This window comes from Schistocerca cancellata, chromosome 7, assembly GCF_023864275.1.
Source record: "Schistocerca cancellata isolate TAMUIC-IGC-003103 chromosome 7, iqSchCanc2.1, whole genome shotgun sequence".
Taxonomy (NCBI): Eukaryota; Metazoa; Arthropoda; class Insecta; order Orthoptera; family Acrididae; genus Schistocerca; species Schistocerca cancellata.
This window is the reverse complement of record NC_064632.1, coordinates 263,514,749-263,536,668: the sequence shown is the minus strand read 5'-3', so window position 1 is coordinate 263,536,668 and position 21,920 is coordinate 263,514,749. Positions and strand designations below refer to the sequence as shown.

Here is a 21,920-nt window from a genome sequence, read left to right as displayed (position 1 = left end):
TGTTCTCAAAAATTTTAAAAGAGTATAAATATGTTTAAACATACAGTGGAGAAATTTTCTAATTATTAAATGAAAATGTTATAATCAGTTTAAAGAATAAGAGAACATTTAGTTAATGATTTCTTCATGTTTCTTGATTAACAAAAACCAATATTTCCCCTTGATGTCACTTGTCCAGCCAATCTCTTGACTCTTGATCAATCCTAATTTGGAACTTCTTCACTCTTACTTCCCTGGTTTCCACAGACATTTCCTCTTCACTTTTGCTTTCCAGGATTGTGATATTGGCCTACTACAACAGTGACGTATTCTATTAAAAACAATGATAAGACCCAAAGTAAGTGCCCTACACAAAAGGACAAAAACTGAAATGAAATTCCACAGATAGTAAGCTCAACTCGTTCTCTAGGGTAATACGCCCCCCCTCCTCTTAATTGAAAGCATAGACCTTATTTGAAAGTATCATTTAAATAGGAGAATGAGAAATGAATGTAAATCCAAACAAAGGACAGATGTGTCCATTGTGATTGTTTAAAGTTCACAATTTCTCTCAAAAGAGGTCTAATGTATTCCACTCAGTCGATTAATATTTTAAACCCAGAAGAAAATTTGAAATTAGGAAAGGCACGGATCACATTACATTAAACATATGAAATCACATTAAGACAGTGGGTGTTGTTTAATAAGTATATACAAAGATTACTTGCAAAAAAGACCATATATAATATGTAATTGATGTTCTACTCTAGTGTCTTCGGGTCAAAATAGAATCTATCCCAACAGCCACGTACTACAGTACTTGTGCTAAGTCCTTGAATGACTTGTTTTTCTGCAAGTAAATCTGATATTTGTCCCTCAAACAAATATGTGAAATAACTTAACAACTGGCATTAGTATATTATCAATATATGTCCACTTAGGCTCTTTCTGTCTGTTATGGCTGTGATTTAAACCATTGTAGGAGTCTGATCAACACATAAATTGTCATAAAATCAATAAAGCTTGCATTGAAAAAATTAATTTATATAATGAGCTGTCATTTGAGTTAGATAAATCATCATAAAGAATTAATAATTATTGTTAGACCTAAGTCTTCTCATTGTTCATCTGAACATAAGTAAGAATCACTGGGATTTTCATTTCCACACTATAATTATATGAGATAATATAATAAGATAATTATAAGATTATGGATATGGTCACAGTGGCCAGAGACAGTGATCATATGTGTTTCAGTTGTGCTTGTGTGGGTGTGTGAGGTTTTTCTATTTCGTAAGAAGGCCTTTTGGCCAAAATTAAAATGTTTAGCAGTAATCTGTCATTTCCATAATATTGTTTTCATTTCATCCCAGACTTTCCATTCTTTAATTATAATATATGTATGACATGACGTAAATAAGTACATTTGATTAACAGAATTGGAACACAAAATTCATACAGTTCTGCTGTTAGCGAACATGACATGACGTAAATAAGTACATTTGATTAACAGAATTGGAACACAAAATTCATACAGTTCTGCTGTTAGTGTACACACACACTTTCTTATATGTACATACTCTTATACCCAGCACTGATTGCTCTTGTTGCTGATCTACCAATCAGAAGTATAATTCTGTCTGAATGATTATTGTTAAGGGATAATGGGTAGGGGAGATTTGAATCATCTATTGATGTGTAATGTGAATATGTCCTTTCCATTATGTTGCTGAGACCAGCATATTTGAGTCAGAAACAGGAAATAAGGAAATTATGTGCATTAAATTGTATAGAGAAAATTTCCAAACATCGGGATATACAGTGTGTCAGACAGGTGAATGAAGAGAATGTGTTCATTTCACCCTTTTGGCCTCAAAAGTAAGTATGTGATCTGCTATGTTATTTGAGAATAGCCTGATGATGCTTCTGGATCAAAACTATAATTGCTTCGAATTTGGGTTTCCTAAGTAAAGCTTTCTAGCAGCATTAATTCAAATGGCTGTTGGTGGAAGAAACATATTGGCAACAAAAATATTGGCTCAGCGTTTTTGTACAGGATTTTTCAAATTATCTGTTTATTATTTGATTAGTTTACTGAATTCTGCCATTTAGTGTAATTTCTTGAAATTTGTGCGCCACCACAAAAATTGCTGTGTGTTTAATCTACTCTCAGAACTTTGATGTTAAGATAATCAAAGCCATACAATTAATGGAATGATTTAGCTTATATCTGTTCTGAATTGCAGATACTTATTTGGTGGCGGTGCACTCGTGATGAAGTTTATCCGTGGAGTCCAGTCGTTAAAGATCAGGACAGAGCAAATGTTCATGTGTATATGGTCACTGGGTAAGTCATTATGTGTCTATGCTCCTTTCACAGTTTTGCTTCAGTCACTGCGCTCTGCATTGTTTTTCTTTTATTGTTCTTACATTTTCCCCCTTTTTTTTGTCTTGAGAAGGAAGAAACTTTCAATAAAGTTTGACAGCCATGCCTTTTAATAAAAATTAAATGTCTAATTTTTCAATCATTGGTGGTACATTATTAAGTATAAAGGATGAAGACTGTGATGCATTGTGTTAAGGAGTGGGTACGAAGGAAGGGAAAATATGCGGAGTACTTTCAGTGTCGTATCAGTAATGGCCATCCTCAGAGCTGAATGTTGGCAGAATGTTGAGGCGGTAAAGCTCTTTGTTACTACTTTAAATATCATCTACGCTTCACCGTTCACTGAAAGACACCCTGCTGCCTTGAGGTACCAGGCTCAGTACTTTTTGGATATTTTTTACTATCAGATCAATCTCCTGTGCTCCTAAAACATGTTATTTTTTTGTGAATCATCCTGGCATGTTGACAGACTGCTGATTTAGACAACTGACTATCAGAAGTTCTACAATAAGAAGAAGATGGAGTGTGATTTTAATTCCAGTGTTATTTATTAAGTAACCATTTTGCACAGGATATGCTGCATAAAGCCAACTTTGGCTGGTTTCTTTTGTGACCATCTTACTTTAAATTTTTGCCCTTTTCCTTTTGAGTATATTACAGGGTATTCTTAACAGTAAGTTTGGTCGTCAAATTTCATTTGCAGTTACCTGATGAAAGCTCAAACTTTTCATGGTGTTCGTGAAGTTTTCATTATGTTGTCTTTTATAGTTTGTCTCACAGAAAAGTCAGAACAACTTCACTTAACCTTATGCTTATGTAAGCAATGTTTTTTATTTTATTCTGTGCGTGTTGTGTTTAATTTTATAAAAACATTTTTTATTTTTAGGACAAAATTTGAGCTGCTGTGCTACTATAGAACAGAATTTGATCCAGTCAGTGTATCTTTCAGCTGTATACAGCCAAATGTTATTCATTCAGTAGAGCAGAAGGTGTCAAGAAAAGTGAGTCTTACTGTTGTCTTATCTTTATGTTCTATTTCCTGCAGTCATATTAACAAGCCTTCAACAATAATAAATGTCCATTCATTCTTAGGGAGAAGTGACAGTGGAGAGCTGCACGTACGAGATAAGTAAATCACGTTTACAGCGAACAGCAGTTACTTCTGTTCCTCTACAGACTCAAGTTTGCTGCCACAGTTTCAGTCCGGATGAAGAGAAGCTTTTGCTTGGCTGTATTGATGGCTCCCTGGTGCTGTTTGATGAGGGAAGAGGAGTTACACATACAGTAAAGGCAGCATTTGTGAGTGTTATATCCACTGTGGGAAATTATCAACTCTAATGGTGGTGATTATTGTAGATTAAGTATCGTGAATACTGCCATATATTGCTCGACTAGTGTCTCCCATTTTAACAATGAAGGGTCTGCTCTCTCTTAGGCACCTATGTACAGACTCAAAAGTCATATGACATGGCTCCTGTCGCTTTGGTACCAGCTGAGTGTAGTGTCATAGTGCCACTCTTTCAATGAATTCAGTGAACTAACAATGCACATGTGACATTTCAAGCAATTCTTTATCATTAAACCTATCCAAAATGCTGGGTATCACTGTTAACAATTTTGCTGCTTTGGGCATGTATACACATCTTGTTCTCCCCATGAACCATGGACCTTGCCGTTGGTGGGGAGGCTTGTGTGCCTCAGCAATACAGATAGCTGTACCATAGTGCAACGACAATGGAGGGGTATCTGTTGAGAGGCCAGACAAATGTGTGGTTCCTGAAGAGGGGCAGCAGCCTTTTCAGTAGTTGAAGGGGCAACAGTCCGGATGATTGACTGATCTGGCCTTGTAACACTAACCAAAGCGGCCTTGCTGTGCTGATACTGCGAATGGGTGAAAGCAAGGGGAAACTACAGCTGTAATTTTTCCCGAGGGCATGCAGCTTTACTGAATGGTTAAATGATGATGGCGTCATCTTGGGTAAAATATTCCGCTCGTAAAATAGTCCCCCATTTGGATCTCTGGGCGGGGACTACTCAGGAGGACGTTGTTATCAGGAGAAAGGAAATTGACATTCTACAGGTCGGAGCGTGGAATGTCAGATCCCGTAATCGGGCAGGTAGGTTAGAAAATTTAAAAAAGGGAAATGGATAGGTTAAAGTTAGATATAGTGGGAATTAGTGAAGTTCGGTGGCAGGAGGAACAAGACTTCTGGTCAGGTGACTACAGGGTTATAAATACAAATCAAATAGGGGTAATTCAGGAGTAGGTTTAATATTGAATAAAAAAAATAGGAATGCAGGTAAACTACTACAAACAGCATAGTGAACGCATTATTGTGGCCAAATAGATACGAAGCCCACACCTACCACAGTAGTACAAGTTTATATGCCAACTAGCTCCGCAGATGATGAAGAGATTGATGAAATGTATGATGAGATAAAATAAATTATTCAGGTCGTGAAGGGAGACGATAATTTAATAGTCATGGGTGACTGGAATTCGATAGTAGGAAAAGGAAGAGAAGGAAACATAGTAGGTGAATATGGAATGGGGGTAAGGAATGAAAGAGGAAGCCACCTGGTAGAATTTTGTACAGAGCATAACTTAATCATAGCTAACACTTGGTTCAAGAATCATGAAAGAAGATTGTGTACATAGAAGAAGCCTGGAGATACTGGAAGGTTTCAGATAGATTATATAAGGGTAAGACAGAGATTTAGGGACCAGACTTTAACATGTAAGACATTTCCAGGGGCAGATGTAGACTCTGACCACAATCTATTGGCTATGAACTGTAGATTAAAACTGAAGAACCTGCAAAAAGGTAGGAATTTAAGGAGATGGGACCTAGATAAACTGACAGAACCAGAGGTTTTAGAGAGTTTCAGGGAGAGCATTAGGGAACGATTGACAAGAATGGGGGAAAGAAATACATTCGAAGAAGGATGGGTAGCTTTGAGAGATGAAATACGAAGGCAGCAGAGGATCAGGTAGGTAAAAAGACAAGGGCTAATTGAAATCCTTGGGTAAAGGAAGAGATACTGAATTTAACTGATGAAAGGAGAAAATACAAAAATGCAGTAAATGTTGTTGTTGTTGTTGTGGTCTTCAGTCCTGAGACTGGTTTGATGCAGCTCTCCATGCTACTCTATCCTGTGCAAGCTTCTTCATCTCCCAGTACTTACTGCAACCTACATCCTTCTGAATCTGCTTAGTGTATTCATCTCTTGGTCTCCCTCTACGATTTTTACCCTCCACGCTGCCCTCCAGTGCTAAATTTGTGATCCCTTGATGCCTCAGAACGTGTCCTACCAGCTGGTCCCTTCTTCTTGTCAAGTTGTGCCACAACTCTTCCTCCCAATTCTATTCAATACCTCCTCATTAGTTATGTGATCTACCCATCTAATCTTCAGCATTCTTCTGTAGCACCACATTTCAAAAGCTTCTATTCTCTTCTTGTCCAAACTATTTATCATCCATTTTTCACTTCCATACATGGCTACACTCCATACAAATACTTTCAGAAACGACATCCTGACACTTAAATCTATACTCAATGTTAACAAATTTCTCTTCTTCAGAAACACTTTCCTTGCCATTGCCAGTCTACATTTTATATCCTCTCTACTTCGAACATCGTGAGTTATTTGGCTCCCCAAATAGCAAAACTCATTTACTACTTTAAGTGTCTCATTTCCTAATCTAATTCCCTCAGCATCACCTGACTTAATTTGACTACATTCCATTATTCTCGTTTTGCCTTTGTTGATGTTCATCTTATATCCTCCTTTCAAGACACTGTCCATTCCGTTCAACTGCTCTTCCAAGTCCTTTGCTGTCTGTGACAGAATTACGTCATCGGCGAACTTCAAAGTTTTTATTTCTTCTCCTTGGATTTTAATTCCTACTCCGAATTTTTCTTTTGTTTCCTTTACTGCTTGCTCAAGATAGGCACAACAAAAAGACTGACAAATAAAGTTTCAGGAAAGTAAGGCTTTTGTCAGCAATAGATGACACACACACACACACACACACACACACACACACACACACACACAAAAAACCAAGTTGCACGTACGACTGCAGTCGTAGCACCACTGCATGATGGGAGTGGCGATTGGGTGGGGGTAAGAAGGAGACTGGGGCAGGGAGGGGGAGGTATAGTAGGGTAGGGGTGGTGGACAGTGAAGTACTGCAGGTTAGACTGAGGGCTGGGGAGAGGCCGGGAGGTGGGGGGACGTGTAGCGGAAAATGGGAGAAGTAAAAAGACCGCATGTGACGGTGGAAAGACGGGTGTCTAGTGCTGGAATGGGAACAGGGAAGGGGCCTTTATTGTATTTCAAGTGAATTTTATGTATTTGCATACATGTATTACATATTTGACTTACAGTAATTCTAGCAAGGGAAAGGATATATTTAATGCATGTGCAAATGTTTCTAATTGTTAAAAGTGTTTACTAATAAGTTATGTCTCATTATTAATGTGACCAGTGTTGACATTTCACTGTAAGTAAGACTGGATTCCTCCTACATGTTGGTCAGGGGACCTAAATATGGCATAGTGAAGTGCTGAAACTGGTTCCATAAATAAATTACATTCAAAATATAGACAGCTGAAGGTGTTTTTAATTTTACCTTTTTTTTTTAAAAAACTCATAACATTGTCAAACACTACAGTTTATTATTTACCTACAGTCATCTGTAATTGGTAAATGATTTGAAGCCTGTTGATACTACACAATAAAAATCATGGCGGAAGAAAGCATGTAGCCAGTGTAGCGTGTTACAGTGCACATTTATTCCTGTATCAAACCTCAGTGATCTTCTTTATTTATGTAATTTAAAAACTAAAAGATATGTGGTAGACACTGCAGACCTATCTTAGCAAGGGCTGTTTGAGTGTGGTTTTCATCTTTGAGTTTTTTTATATTATGCACCATATTTTTAATTGATTATGTATATACTATATTGTTCTAGATATCCACAACAGTATCTTGGCACCCTGATGGTATGTTAGTTGTAGTTGCCAATGAAAGGTGCCAGCTACAGTGTTTCGACACAGCACTGGGCTGTATCAGGAATCAGTTGGTGAGTGAAGATATTACACCATCCAGTTTGTTGGACCTCGGATCCTACTTTAGGACTCAGCCGACCCTTCTGCACATGGAATGGAATAAGAAGACAGATGTCAGCCAATATGCAGAAAACTTTTGCCAGACAGATGGGTTCCTTTTACTTCAGTTCGAAAGGTAAGACTGTGTAGGACGATTTTATTATTAAGAGTAGATCATAAAAACAGATTAGTATTTAAAGAATAATTAGGTTAAGTGCCCAACACGGTAGTTGCCCTTAGTGTATTTCACATCATCAAAAAATTATGTTTCATGTTTGATAAAGTTTGAGCAGTTTCATGTCTAAAAGTGTTGAAAGAAATATCCACTTGCATCAACAGGTCAGACCAGTAACTTATAAGAGAAGCACTTGTTTGTAAATGCTGGAAATTAACTGTTGGAAAGTATTATGAGTAAGTGAATTGTAGAACGGGAATTATATACATGCAGTGCTGAGTCATCCAAAGGTGCATTGTTTCTTTCACCTACCAAAGACCTGCGTTTTTACCACTCCACATTTAAAATGAGGTTTGGATTTTCCCTTTGCTTTTGTGGCAGCCTTCAGAGCAGACTTACTAAATATTTTACTTACTGCTAGCACTGGTTATACAAACTTTCTTATTTGCAATAACAGCATAATTTGTAATAAGCCATATCACTGAATACAATGTTTGTTCTTCCACTGGTCCTTTAACATAACATCTCTGTTTCTAATTACATTGTCTTTTAACAGTAAATATTTGAAAGGAGGGTTAGTAAAGATGTGTGCATAAAAATGTCAGCCTTTATAATGTAATGGCTACTGTAACTAACTACCAGATCAAAGTTGCATGTTTAGTTAATGGTACATCCATAAAATTTAAGTTCAGATAGTGTTGTACTCATGTTTATGAGGGCAAATGGAGAATTGTTTGAACCAAGTATTCATTTTATAGGTATATGTTACTGGTAAATAAAAGCCTTTGTGTTTGACAGTGAACTGCGAAATGTTGTTGTTGTTGTGGTCTTCAGTCCTGAGACTGGTTTGATGCAGCTCTCCATGCTACTCTATCCTGTGCAAGCTTCTTCATCTCCCAGTGCTTACTGCAACCTACATCCTTCTGAATCTGCTTAGTGTATTCATCTCTTGTTCTCCCTCTATGATTTTTACCCTCCACGCCGCCCTCCAATACTAAATTTGTGATCCCTTGATGCCTCAGAACATGTCCTACCAACTGGTCCCTTCTTCTTGTCAAGTTGTGCCACAAACTCCTTTTCTCCTCAATTCTATTCAGTACCTCCTCATTAGTTATGTGATCTACCTATCTATCTTCAGCATTCTTCTGTAGCACCACATTTCGAATGGTTCTATTCTCTTCTTGTCCGAACTATTTATCGTCCATGTTCCACTTCCATACATGGCTACACTCCATACAAATATTTTCAGAAATGACTTCCTGACACTTAAATCTATACTCGAAGTTAACAAATTTCTCTTCTTCAGAAACACTTTCCTTGCCATAAAATTTCAGTTCAGATAGTGTTGTACTCATGTTTATGAGGGCAAATGGAGAATTGTTTGAACCAAGCATTCATTTTATAAGTATTTGTTACTGGCAGCAAGAGAGGGGAAGAAAACCAATGTGCACTCCGTGTGCATACTGGGGGGAGTCATTCCAGATGTGGAAAGGGTCCTTCCAGATGCCATGAAGGGTACAGGGTGCACCTATCTGCAGGTGGTCGCTCATGTCGGCACAAATGATGTGTGTCGCTGTGGATCGGAGGAAATCCTCTGTGGCTTCTGGCGGCTATCTGATTTGGTGAAGACTGCCAGTCTCACTAGCGGGATGATAGCAGAGCTCACCATCTGCAGCATCGTCGACAGGACTGACTGCGGACCTTTGGTACAGAGCCGAGTGGAGGGTCTGAATCAGAGGCTGAGACGGTTCTGCAACCGTGTGGGCTGCAGATTCCTTGACTTGCGCCATAGGGTGGTGTGGTTTCGGGTTCCGCTGGATAGGTCAGGAGTCCACTACACTCAGCAAGCGGCTACACGGGTAGCAGGGGTTGTGTGGTGTGGACTGGGCGGTTTTTTAGGTTAGATGGCCTCAGGCAAGTACAGAAAGGGCAACAGCCTCAAAGGGTGCGGGGCAAAGTCAGGACATGCGGGGACCAAGCAGCAATTGGTATTGTAATTGTAAACTGTGGAAGCTGCTTTGGTAAAGTACCGGAACTTCAAGCGCTGATAGAAAGCACTGAAGCTGAAATCGTTATAGGTACAGAAAGCTGGCTGAAGCCAGAGATAAATTCTGCAGAAATTTTTACAAAGGCACAGACGGTGTTTAGAAAGGATAGATTGCATGCAACCAGTGGTGGCATGTTTGTCGCTGTTAGTAGTAGTTTATCCTGTAGTGAAGTAGAAGTGGACAGTTCCTGTGAATTATTATGGGTGGAGGTTACACTCAACAACCGAGCTAGGTTAATAATTGGCTCCTTTTACCGGCCTCCCGACTCAGCAGCATTAGTGGCAGAACAACTGAGAGAAAATTTGGAATACATTTCACATAAATTTTCTCAGCATGTTATAGTCTTAGGTGGAGATTTCAATTTACCAGATATAGACTGGGACACTCAGATGTTTAGGACGGGTGGTAGGACAGAGCATCGAGTGACATTATACTGAGTGCACTATCCGAAAATTACCTCGAGCAACTAAACAGAGAACCGAGCCATGGAGATAACATCTTGGACCTACTGATAACAAACAGACCTGAACTTTTCGACTCTGTAAGTGCAGAACAGGGAATCAGTGATCATAAGGCCGTTGCAGCATCCCTGAATATGGAAGTTAATAGGAACATAAAAAAAGGGAGGTAGGTTTATCTGTTTAGCAAGAGTAATAGAAGGCAGATTTCAGACTACCTAACAGATCAAAACGAAAATTTCTGTTCCGACACTGACAATGTTGAGTGTTTATGGAAAAAGTTCAAGGCAATCGTAAAATGCGTTTTAGACAGGTACCTGCCGAGTAAAACTGTGAGGGATGGGAAAAACCCACCGCGGTTCAACAACAAAGTTAGGAAACTACTGCGAAAGCAAAAAGAGCTTCACACCAAGTTTAAACGCAGCCAAGACCTCTCAGACAAACAGAAGCTAAACTATGTCAAAGTTAGCGTAAGGAGGGCTATGCGTGAAGCGTTCAGTGAATTCGAAGTAAAATTCTATGTACTGACATGACATAAAATCCTAGGAAGTTCTGGTCTTACGTTAAATCAGTAAGTGGCTCGAAACAGCATATCCGGACACTCCGGGATGATGATGGCATTGAAACAGAGAATGACACGCGTAAAGCTGAAATACTAAACACCTTTTTCCAAAGCTGTTTCACAGAGGAAGACCGCACTGCAGTTCCTTCTCTAAATCCTCGCACAAACGAAAAAATGGCTGACATCGAAATAAGTGTCCAAGGAATAGAAAAGCAACTGGAATCACTCGACAGAGAAAAGTCCACTGGACCTGACAGGATACCAATTCGATTCTACACAGAGTATGCTAAAGAACTTTCCCCCGTTCTAACAGCCGTGTACCGCAAGTCTCTAGAGGAACGGAAGGTTCCAAATGATTGGAAAAGAGCACAGGTAGTCCCAGTCTTCAAGAAGGGTCGTCGAGCAGATGCGCAAAACTATAGACCTATATCTCTGACGTTGATCTGTTGTAGAATTTTAGAACATGTTTTTTGCTCGGAGTATCATTTTGTTTTTGGAAACCCAGAACCTACTCTGTAGGAATCAACATGGATTCTGGAAACAGCGATCGTGTGAGACCCAACTTGCTTTATTTGTTCATGAGATCCAGAAAATATTAGATACAGGCTCCCAGGTAGATGCTATTTTCCTTGACTTCCGGAAAGCATTCGATACAGTTCCGCACTGTCGCCTGATAAACAAAGTAAGAGCCTACGGAATATCAGACCAGCTGTGTGGCTGGATTGAAAAGTTTTTAGCAAACAGAACACGGCATGTTGTTATCAATGGAGAGACGTCTGCAGACGTTAAAGTAACCTCTGGCGTGCCACAGGGGAGTGTTATGGGACCATTGCTTTTCACAATATGTATAAATGACCTAGTAGATAGTGTCGGAAGTTCCATGCGGCTTTTCGCAGATGATGCTGTAGTATACAGAGAAGTTGCAGCATTAGAAAATTGTAGTGAAATGCAGGAAGATCTGCAGCGGATAGGCACTTGGTGCAAGGAGTGGCAAGTGACCCTTACCATAGACAAATGTATTGTATTGCGAATACATAGAAAGAAGGATCCTTTATTGTATGATTACTTGATAGCGGAACAAACACTGGCAGCAGTTACTTCTGTAAAATATCTGGGAGTATGTGTGCAGAACGATTTGAAGTGGAATGATCATATAAAATTAATTGTTGGTAAGGCAGGTACCAGGTTGAGATTCATTGGGAGAGTCCTTAGAAAATGTAGTCCATCAACAAAGGAGGTGGCTTACAAAACAATCGTTCGACCTATACTTGAGTATTGCTCATCAGTGTGGGATCCGTACCAGATCGGGTTGACGGAGGAGATAGAGAAGATCCAAAGAAGAGCGGCGCGTTTCGTCACAGGGTTATTTGGTAACCGTGATAGCGTTACAGAGATGTTTAGCAAACTCAGGTGGCTGACTCTGCTAGAGAGGCGCTCTACATTGCGGTGTAGCTTGCTCGCCAGGTTTCAAGAGGGTACGTTTCTGGATGGGGTATCGAATATATTGCTTCCCCCTACTTATACCTCCCAAGGAGATCACGAATGTAAAATTAGAGAGATTCGAGCGCCCATGGAGGCTTTCAGACAGTCGTTCTTCCCGTGAACCATACGCGACTGGAACAGAAAAGGGAGGTAATGACAGTGGCATGTAAAGTGCCCTCCGCCACACACCGTTGGGTGGCTTGCGGAGTGTAAATGTAGATGTAGATGTAGATTGCCAGTCTACATTTTATATCCTCTGTACTTCAACCATCATCAGTTATGTTGCTCTCCAGATAGCAAAATTCCTGTACTACTTTAAGTGTCTCATTTCCCAATCTAATTCCCTCAGCATCACCCGACTTAATTCGACTACATTCCATTATCCTCGTTTTGCTTTTGTTGATGTTCATCTTATATCATCCTTCCAAGACACTGTCCATTCCGTTCAACTGCTCTTCTAAGTCCTTTGCTGTCTCTGATAGAATTACAATGTCATTTGTGAACCTCAAAGTTTTTATTTATTCTCCATGGATTTTAATGTCTACTCCGAATTTTCCTTTTGGTTCCTTTACTGCTTGCTCAATATACAGATTGAATAGCATCGGGGAGAGGCTACAACCCTATCTCACTCCCTTCCCAACCACTGCTTCCCTTTCATGCCCCTCGACTCTTATAACTGCCATCTGGTTTCTGTACAAATTGTAAATAGCCTTTCGCTCCCTGTATTTTACCCCTGCCACCTTTAGAATTTGAAAGAGAGTATTCCAGTCAACATTGTCAAAAGCTTTCTCTAAGTCTACATATGCTAGAAACGTAGGTTTGCCTTTCCTTAATCTTTCTCCTAAGATAAGTCGTAAGGTCAGTATTGCCTCACATGTTCCAATATTTCTATGGAATCCAAACTGATCTTCCCTGAGGTTGGCTTCTACCAGATTTTCCATTTGTCTATAAAGACTAAACCAGATGTTGTACAGAATTTCAGGGAGAGCATAAGGTAACAATTGACAGGAATGGGGGGAAGAAATACAGTAGAAGAAGAATGGGTAGCTCTGAGGGAGGAAGTAGTGAAGGCAGCAGAGGATCAAGTAGGTAAAAAGATGAGGTCTAGTAGAAATCCGTGGGTAATAGAAGAAATATTGAATTTGATTGATGAAAGGAGAAAATATAAAAATGCAGTAAATGAAGCAGGCAAAAAGGAATACAAACGTCCCAAAAACTAGATCAACAGGAAGTGCAAAATGGCTAAGCAGGGATGGCTAGAGGACAAATGTAAGGATGTAGAGGCTTGTCTCACTAGGGGTAAGATAGATACTGCCTACAGGAAAATTAAAGAGACCTTTGGAGACAAGAGAACCACTTGTATGAAAATCAAGGGCTCAGATGGAAACCCAGTTCTAAGTAAAGAAGGGAAAGCAGTTCAAGTTCCTAGGCATATGGATAGATATTAAGCTGTTGTGGAAAGCCCATGTTCAGGATCTTGTTCAGAAACTAAATGCCGCTTTATTTACCATTAGAACAGTATCTGAAATAAGTGACATTTCAACACGAAAAGTAGTCTACTTCGCATATTTTCATACGCTTATGTCATATGGTATTATTTTTTGGGATAATTCTTCTGATTCAAAAAGGGTATTTTTGGCTCAAAAACGGGCTGTTCGAGCTATGTGTGGTGTAAGTTCTAGAACCTCTTGTCGACCCCTATTCAATAGTCTGGGAATTCTGACATTGCCCTCGCAGTATATATTTTCTTTAATGTCGTTTGCTGTTAGCAATATTAGCTTATTCCCAAGAGTTAGCAGCTTTCACTCAGTTAATACTAGGCAGAAATCAAATCTGCATGTGGAATGCACTTCCTTGACTCTTGTGCAGAAAGGAGTGCAGTATTCTGCTGCATTCATTTTCAATAAGCTACCACAAGAACTCAAAAATCTTAGCAGTAGCCCAAACGCTTTTAAGTCTAAACTGAAGAGTTTCCTCATGACTCACTTCTTCTATTCTGTCGAGGAGCTCCTGGAAGAGCTAAAAAATTAAGCAAATTCCAGTGTTACATTCTTGATTTTCTTTATTTAAACTAATGACGTGTCGCCTGAATATGTTTCTTATATTTCATTTTATCTGTTTCTACAATCGTGTTATAATTTCATGTATTGACTCGTTCCATGACCATGGAGACTTCTCCTTAATGTGGTCCCATGGAACAATAAATAAATAAATAAATAAATAAATAAATAAAAGGTGGAAGGAGTATATAGAGGGTCTATACAAGGGCAATGTACTTTAGGACAATATTATGGAAATGGAAGAGGATGTAGATGAAGATGAAATGGGAAATAGGATACTGCGTGAAGCGTTTGACAGAGCACTGAAAGATCTGAGTCGAAACAAGGCCCCGGGAGTAGACAACATTCCATGAGAACTACTGACAGCCTTGGGAGAGTTAGTCATGACAAAACTCTACCATATGGTGAGCAAGATGTATGAGGCAGGCGAAATACCCTCAGACCTTAAGAAGAATATAATAATGACCAAAAGTCTTGTTCCTCCTGCCACCGAGCTTTACTAATTCCCACTATATCTAACTTTAACCTATCCATTTCCCATTTAAATTTTCTAACCTACCTGCCCGATTAAGGGATCTGACATTCCACGCTCCGATCTGTAGAACGCCAGTTTTCTTTCTCCTGATAACGCGAAATACTATGTTCAGATTCTATCCTAATTTTGTTTTCTTCTCTGTCTCCATGTGTGTGGAGATATATTTAGAAACTTGTTATCATCAAGTTTTTGAAACTTACAGAACTTTGAAACATAATCAGTTTGATGAAATAAATTAATAATATGATGTATATTTGAAATAGAGGTACACCATGGTACTATGGTTTATCTTAGGAAAATTAAACTGTGTGTTAACAACTGTGAACATCTCAGTCCCTAACTCATCTATCTGTTGTTATGGGGCGTTAGGTTGATTATACCATTGTGTGTAATACCTCCTAACAGTCAATCCTGTATCAGCTACTTCACTTGCGTCCACATGTTGGGCATGACGATGAGTGATTATGAAGTCCTGCAATTCATCTAAGCACTTATTAATAATGTTAAGAAAAGGATGGATTGCTATTTGTTGTAATGATGACACATTGAGTCGCAGACAGGCACAATGAAAAGACTGTTAAAGGTTCACCAATGTCACTAAAAACTCGGTGAGTCAGGAAAATAAATTCAGTGATAGTCTTGCCATATCTACTGGAGATTCTCTCGGTTTAATTGTTGGATGAGTGTGCACTAGAAAAACTTTTGTGACTTGCTGTTTATCTTTCAGAACCAGAGCAGGAAGGGACTTAAACTAAGAACAACAAAAATAATCCCTTAATCAAAATATACTGTTTTATTTTGAAGGGTCAGACTTGCTCCATTTAGCTAATGTATTAAAGTGCATATGACTTTCACCACACATATCTAATATATTTCCACTATGGAAAACTCATTTAGACTGCTACAGTAATTTGCCCCCAGTCTGATACTAATAACATCTATAATTTGTCGAAAAATAGATAAAATTAAGGAAAAGCAACCATTCGCCTGTAGCTGATTGATGTGTGCTGCATAGAAACATGCACCTTGCACTAGCTTTTGAGTGTGTATTCTTTCTCTAGTGAAAGCACACGCATTCACACACAGTCATCCAAACATACCCATCTGCGGCCATGGCAAATGTGTGTACTTTTGCTCGAGAAAGAACAAGAGCTCAAAAGCTGGTGCAAATAATCCTTTTCTGTTGGATGTTTCTATGCACCTCGTATAAGTCAGCCATAGGCCAGAGATTGTGCTTCCTTAATTTTACGTTTGATTTCATCCAGCCATTTCTATTACTGTTATACATTGCTGTTCCAGATCTCTTCCATCCCATTCCGTTTTATATTTTTTGCTGTCATTCTTTACATATCTACAACTCATTGGTCCATTACTTATTCCTTAAAATGTCTATACTTTCTCCTCTATAGTACCTGCCTTAGTCTTGCTGTAGCTGTGGGTGTACACATTTGTGTGTCTATGTGGTTGTGTGTGTGGATGCATGTAATTTTCACTAGAGAAAGGGCAAGAGCACAAAAGCTAATGCAAATAATCTTTTTTGTTGCATGTTCCTGTGCATCACACACCAGTCAGCTGTAGGTGAGTGGTTGTCTTTTGCTGACAGATTTCAAGCATGCCAGCTGGTATTCATGTTGAGTGACAAGCACTTTGATCAGTCTCAACCCTCCGAACAGCGTAACACTTTTAGGACTGAGAGCAGTAACCCCACCTAACCTGTCAGTTCTCTATTTACGTGCAGTCTCTTGAGATTTTTGTATAGCAGTTTCTTGCAGCTGGCATACCTTAATCATCTGTTATATGCTGCTGCTGTTGTTGTTGTTGTTATTATTATTGTTATTGTTGTCATCAGTCCAGTGACTGTTTTGATGCAGCTCTTCACAATACTGTATCCTGTGCAAATCTCTTCATCTTTGGATAACTCTTGCAATCTACATTCATTTGTAACTGCTTACTGTATTTGCTTTTTGTTCTTCCTCTACAATTTTACTCCTTGCACAGCCCTCTAATACTAATTTGATGATTCCTTGATGTCTCAAATGTGTCCTGTCAGCTGATCCCTTCTTTTAGTCAAGTTATGTCATAAATTTCTTTTCTCTCTGTATTTCTATTCAGTGCTTCCTGATTAGTTACATGATATACCCACCTAACCTTCAGCATTCTTCTGTAAAAGCTTCTATGATCTTGTCTGAACTATTATTGGCCATATTTCACTTCATCTCCCCAGTACAACCTCCCGATGTTGCCCCTAGCAGCACTATCCATCACACCATGCCTCTGCATGCTCTCTCAGCCAGCACTAGCTTCTCCTTCCCCCTTCCCCACATCTATCCTTCTGTCCCTACTACCCTCACCCCCTCCCCTTTCCACATGCTTCTTTCTTACCCCCACTATCCATCCCAGCTTAATTACTGATCTCGACAGATGCCGCTGCAGTAGGACCTTAATGCTCAGAGACAGGGGTCATGTATGTGAGTTTTTTTTTGTGTGAATATGTGTGTGTTTTCTAAGAAGGACTTCATCCAAAACCTGAAATACTTCTACCATTTTTTTCATTGTGCCTGTCTGTGACTCATAGCCTCCTCTGTGTGGTAAGTAACACTCTATCCTTTCCATATTGTTGTTTTTCCCTCCTGGGCTTTCAGTTGATAAATTTGTATTCTATGTTATCAAATTATTCTTCGTCAGAAACACTTTTCTTGTCAATGCCAGTGTACATTTGATATCCTCTCTACTTTGGTCATCATCAGTAGTTTAGTACCCAAATAGCAAAGCTCACATACTACTTTCAGTGTCTCGTTTCCTGATTGAACTCCCTCAGCATTGCTGGATTTAATTTGACTGTATTCTATTACCGTTGTGTGATTTTTCTTGTTCATCTCATACCTTTCTTTCAAGACACTTTCAGTTCCATTCTGACTCTGACAGAAGTACAGTGTCATTGGCAAACCTCAAAGTTTTTGTTTCTTCTCCCTGAACTTAAATTCCTTTTTGATTTTTTTCTCTTTGTTCACTGCTTGCTCGAGGTACAGATTAAATAACGTCAGGGATAGGCTACAATGCTGTTACCACTCCCTTCTTAACCACTGCTTTCCTTTTATGTCCATAGACTCTTATAACTGCTGTATGGTTCCTGTAAAATTTATATGTAACCTTCCAACCCCTGTAATTTACTTCTGCTACCTCAAGAATTTCAGAGTGTTTTTGTCATCATTCTCAGAAGCTTCCTCTAAGTTCACAAATGGTAGGATTGTCTTTCTGGAATCTGTCTTCTGAGATAAGTCTTAGGGTCAGTATGCTTTGTGTGTTCCCACATTTCTCTGGAACCCAAACTAATCTTCCCCAAGGTTGACTTCTACCAATTTTTCCATTCTTTTGTAAATAATTAGGGTCAGTTTTTTTGTAATCATGGCTAATTAAACTGATAGTTCAGTAATTTTCATACCTGTCAGTACTTGTCTCCTTTGGAATTGGAATTCTTAAATTCTTCTTGAAGTCTGAGGGTATTTTGCTTGTCTCATACATGTTGCGCATAAGTTGGAATAGGTTTGTCGTGGCTGGCACTCCCAAGGATATGTACTCCAAGGGATTTATTTTGACTTAATTCTTTTAGTGCTCTATCAAATTCTTCTTGCTGCGTCATATCTCCCTTCTCATCCTCGTCTACTTCCTCTTCCACTTCTATAATATTGCCTTCAAGTTAATTTCGCTTGTATAGTCCCTCTATATGATTCTTCCACATTTCAGCTTTCCATTATTTATTTAGTAGTAGCTTTTCATCTCAGCTCCTGATACTCATACAACTGTTTCTCTTTTCTCCAAAGATCTGTTTAATTTTCTTTTAGGCGGTATCTACCTTTCTCCTAGTTATACATGCTCCTAATAAACTTATGTTTGTTGTCTAGCTACTTCTGTTTAGCCATTTTGGACTTTCTATCAGTCTCATTTTTTAAACATTTGTATTCCCTTTTCCCTGCTTCATTTGTTTGCATTTTTATATTTTCTCCTTTTATAAATTAAATTCAATATCTATTGTGATATCTAATGATTTGTACTATGCCTTGTCTTTTTACCTATTTGATCCCCTTGCTGTGTTCACTGTTTCATCTCTCAAAGCTACCCATTTGTCTTATACTGTATTCCTTTCCCCTGTTTCAGTCAGTCGTTGCCTAATGCTCCCTTTGAAACTCTCAACAACCTCTGGTTCTTTCATCTTATCCAGATCCCACCACCTTAATTTTCCACCTTTTTGCAATTTCTTAAATCAAATGTTAGTGATGATTAGACATGGTGTGTGCAATATTCTACCTAGTGGCTTCTTCTTTCATTCCAATCCATATTCTCCCAACTTTTTTTCCTTCTCTTCCTTTTTCTACTATTGAATTCCAGTCCCCCATCACAGTGAAGCTTTTCTCTCCATTGTATATCCCCTGTATTTATCAGTGCAAATGCATTTACTAAGTAAAAGACAAGCCTTCTGATCTCAGCAATGTAAAAAGCCAGCTAGTGGCATTGCAATTTCATCATCATCATCATCACCATCACCATCACCTTTTTCTTTGTCATTATCATCATCATTATCATTATCAGCCATTTGACACCTGTGCTGGATAAAGACATCTTTCAAGTCTCTTCCTGCATTATCATCTGCATGTTCTTTTAATGTCATGTACCCACATTCCATTTTGTCATTGCCTCAATGTTTTCAACAATCTCAGAATCTAACAAAGAACTTTTTTGGTGTGTTTACTCTCTCTCGTCTCATTTACCATCCAATTGCCTAACAAGTCCCACCTTCATCCAATCTGTTTTCATACAATCAAAGGCATACCCAGTAAGGCACAGGGGAAAAAAAACCTCAATAGTAAGTTACCTAGAGCAACTTGTTATGAAATTTAAAACTATTTTTTTATTCACCTCAAAAACTAAACATGAGTCTCCCCCCACCCCCTCTCTCTGTCTCCTTCTCCCTTCCCTATTACCTCAGGTGCTGGATATGCTCTTGATTACAAACCCCAATTTTTGAAAGCTTTTGCATTAAAAGTCTATTTCTCTCTGACCTAATTCAAGACTGATAATGCTAAATTTTGTTTTTTACACAAATCACAGACTTAGTTTTGAAAACTGTGTTTGGTCTACCAGAAGCATTCCACGGTGTTTTCATTACTCCGTTCATTTCTCTTGCTGACCATACAGATGTTCTCTATAACGAACCAGAATACAACTATTCATTAATTGTTTCTGTTACTTAATTGTTAATTTGTGCTATTTTCTTTCCATTTTGTTGTGTATACATTGTGTTAATCATAACACAATTGAGTATCAGGCCCACTTCCAAGTTTTTTCTATGATGTTATTCCATTTGTTGTTTTCTTAAGATAATTATCAGATGGTCTATATGGATCAGTGGAACTGAATAAAGGCACTGTAACAGAAGAAAGGACAAACCGATAAAATTGAATGCACTGACTGTTGTTGTTGTGGTCTTCAGTCCTGAGACTGGTTTGATTCAGCTGTCCATGCTACTCTATCCTGTGCAAGCTTCTTCATCTCCCAGTACCTACTGCAACCTACATCCTTCTGAATCTGCTTAGTGTATTCATCTCTTGGTCTCCCCCTACAATTTTTACCCTCCACGCTGCCCTCCAATATTAAATTGGTGATACCTTGATGCCTCAGAACATGTCCTACCAACCGATCCCTTCTTCTGGTCAAGTTGTGCCACAAACTTCTCTTCTCCCCAATCCTATTCAATACTTCCTCATTAGTTATGTGATCTACCCATCTAATCTTCAGCATTCTTCTGTAGCACCACATTTCGAAAGCTTCTATTCTCTTCTTGTCCAAACTATTTACCGTCCATGTTTCACTTCCATACATGGCTACACACCATACAAATACTTTCAGAAATGACTTCCTGACACTTAAATCTATACTCGATGTTAACAAATTTCTCTTCTTCAGAAACGCTTTCCTTACCATTGCCAGTCTACATTTTATATCCTCTCTACTTCGACCATCATCAGTTATTTTGCTCCCCAAATAGCAAAACTCCTTTACTACTTTAAGTGTCTCATTTCCTAATCTAATTCCCTCAGCATCACCCGACTTAATTCGACTACATTCCATTATCCTCGTTTTGCTTTTCTTGATGTTCATCTTATATCCTCCTTTCAAGACACTGTCCATTCCGTTCAACTGCTCTTCCAGGTCCTTTGCTGTCTCTGACAGAATTACAATGTCATCAGCAAACCTCAAGGTTTTTATTTCTTCTCCATGGATTTTAATACCTACTCCGAATTTTTCTTTTGTTTCCTTTACTGCTTGCTCAATATACAGATTGAATAACATCGGGGAGAGGCTACAACCCTGTCTCACTCCCTTCCCAACCACTGCTTCCCTTTCATGTCCCTCGACTCTTATAACTGCCATCTGGCTTCTGTACAAATTGTAAATAGCCTTTCGCTCCCTGTATTTTACCCCTGCCACCTTTAGAATTTGAAAGAGAGTATTCCAGTCAACATTGTCAAAAGCTTTCTCTAAGTCTACAAATGCTAGAAACGTAGGTTTGCCTTTCCTTAATCTTTCTTCTAAGATAAGTCGTAAGGTCAGTATTGCCTCACATGTTCCAGTATTTCTACGGAATCCAAACTGATCTTCCCCGAGGTCGGCTTCTACTAGTTTTTCCATTCGTCTGTAAAGAATTCGTGTTAGTATTTTGCAGCTGTGTCTTATTAAACTGATTGTTCGGTAATTTTCACATCTGTCAACACCTGCTTTCTTTGGGATTGGAATTATTATATTCTTCTTGAAGTCTGAAGGTATTTCGCCTGTTTCATACGTCTTGCTCACCAGATGGTAGAGTTTTGTCAGGACTGGCTCTCCCAAGGCCGTCAGTAGTTCCAATGGAATGTTGTCTACTCTGGGGGCCTTGTTTCGACTCAGGTCTTTCAGTGCTCTGTCAAACTCTTCATGCAGTATCGTATCTCCCATTTCATCTTCATCTACATCCTCTTCCATTTCCATAGTATTGTCCTCAAGTACATCGCCCTTGTATAGACCCTCTGTATACTCCTTCCACCTTTCTGCTTTCCCTTCTTTGCTTAGAACTGGGTTTCCATCTA

General features: G+C 38.9%; 2 protein-coding genes across 2 annotated transcripts in view; one reads left to right on the top strand and one right to left on the bottom strand.

Moving 5' to 3' along the window:
- LOC126091864 (WD repeat-containing and planar cell polarity effector protein fritz) overlaps nucleotides 1-21,920 on the top strand; it is a 67,082-nt gene that overhangs the window by 13,881 nt on the left and 31,281 nt on the right. The window contains exons 5-8 of the mRNA XM_049907143.1: nucleotides 2,226-2,326; nucleotides 3,252-3,366; nucleotides 3,458-3,664; nucleotides 7,344-7,615. Coding sequence (XP_049763100.1) covers nucleotides 2,226-2,326; nucleotides 3,252-3,366; nucleotides 3,458-3,664; nucleotides 7,344-7,615 — 695 coding nt within the window. The remainder of the gene's footprint in view (nucleotides 1-2,225; nucleotides 2,327-3,251; nucleotides 3,367-3,457; nucleotides 3,665-7,343; nucleotides 7,616-21,920) is intronic.
- LOC126091865 (39S ribosomal protein L48, mitochondrial) overlaps nucleotides 161-21,920 on the bottom strand; it is a 78,326-nt gene continuing 56,566 nt past the window's right edge. The window contains exon 6 of the mRNA XM_049907145.1: nucleotides 161-310. The gene's annotated coding sequence lies outside the window, so the exon portion shown is untranslated. The remainder of the gene's footprint in view (nucleotides 311-21,920) is intronic.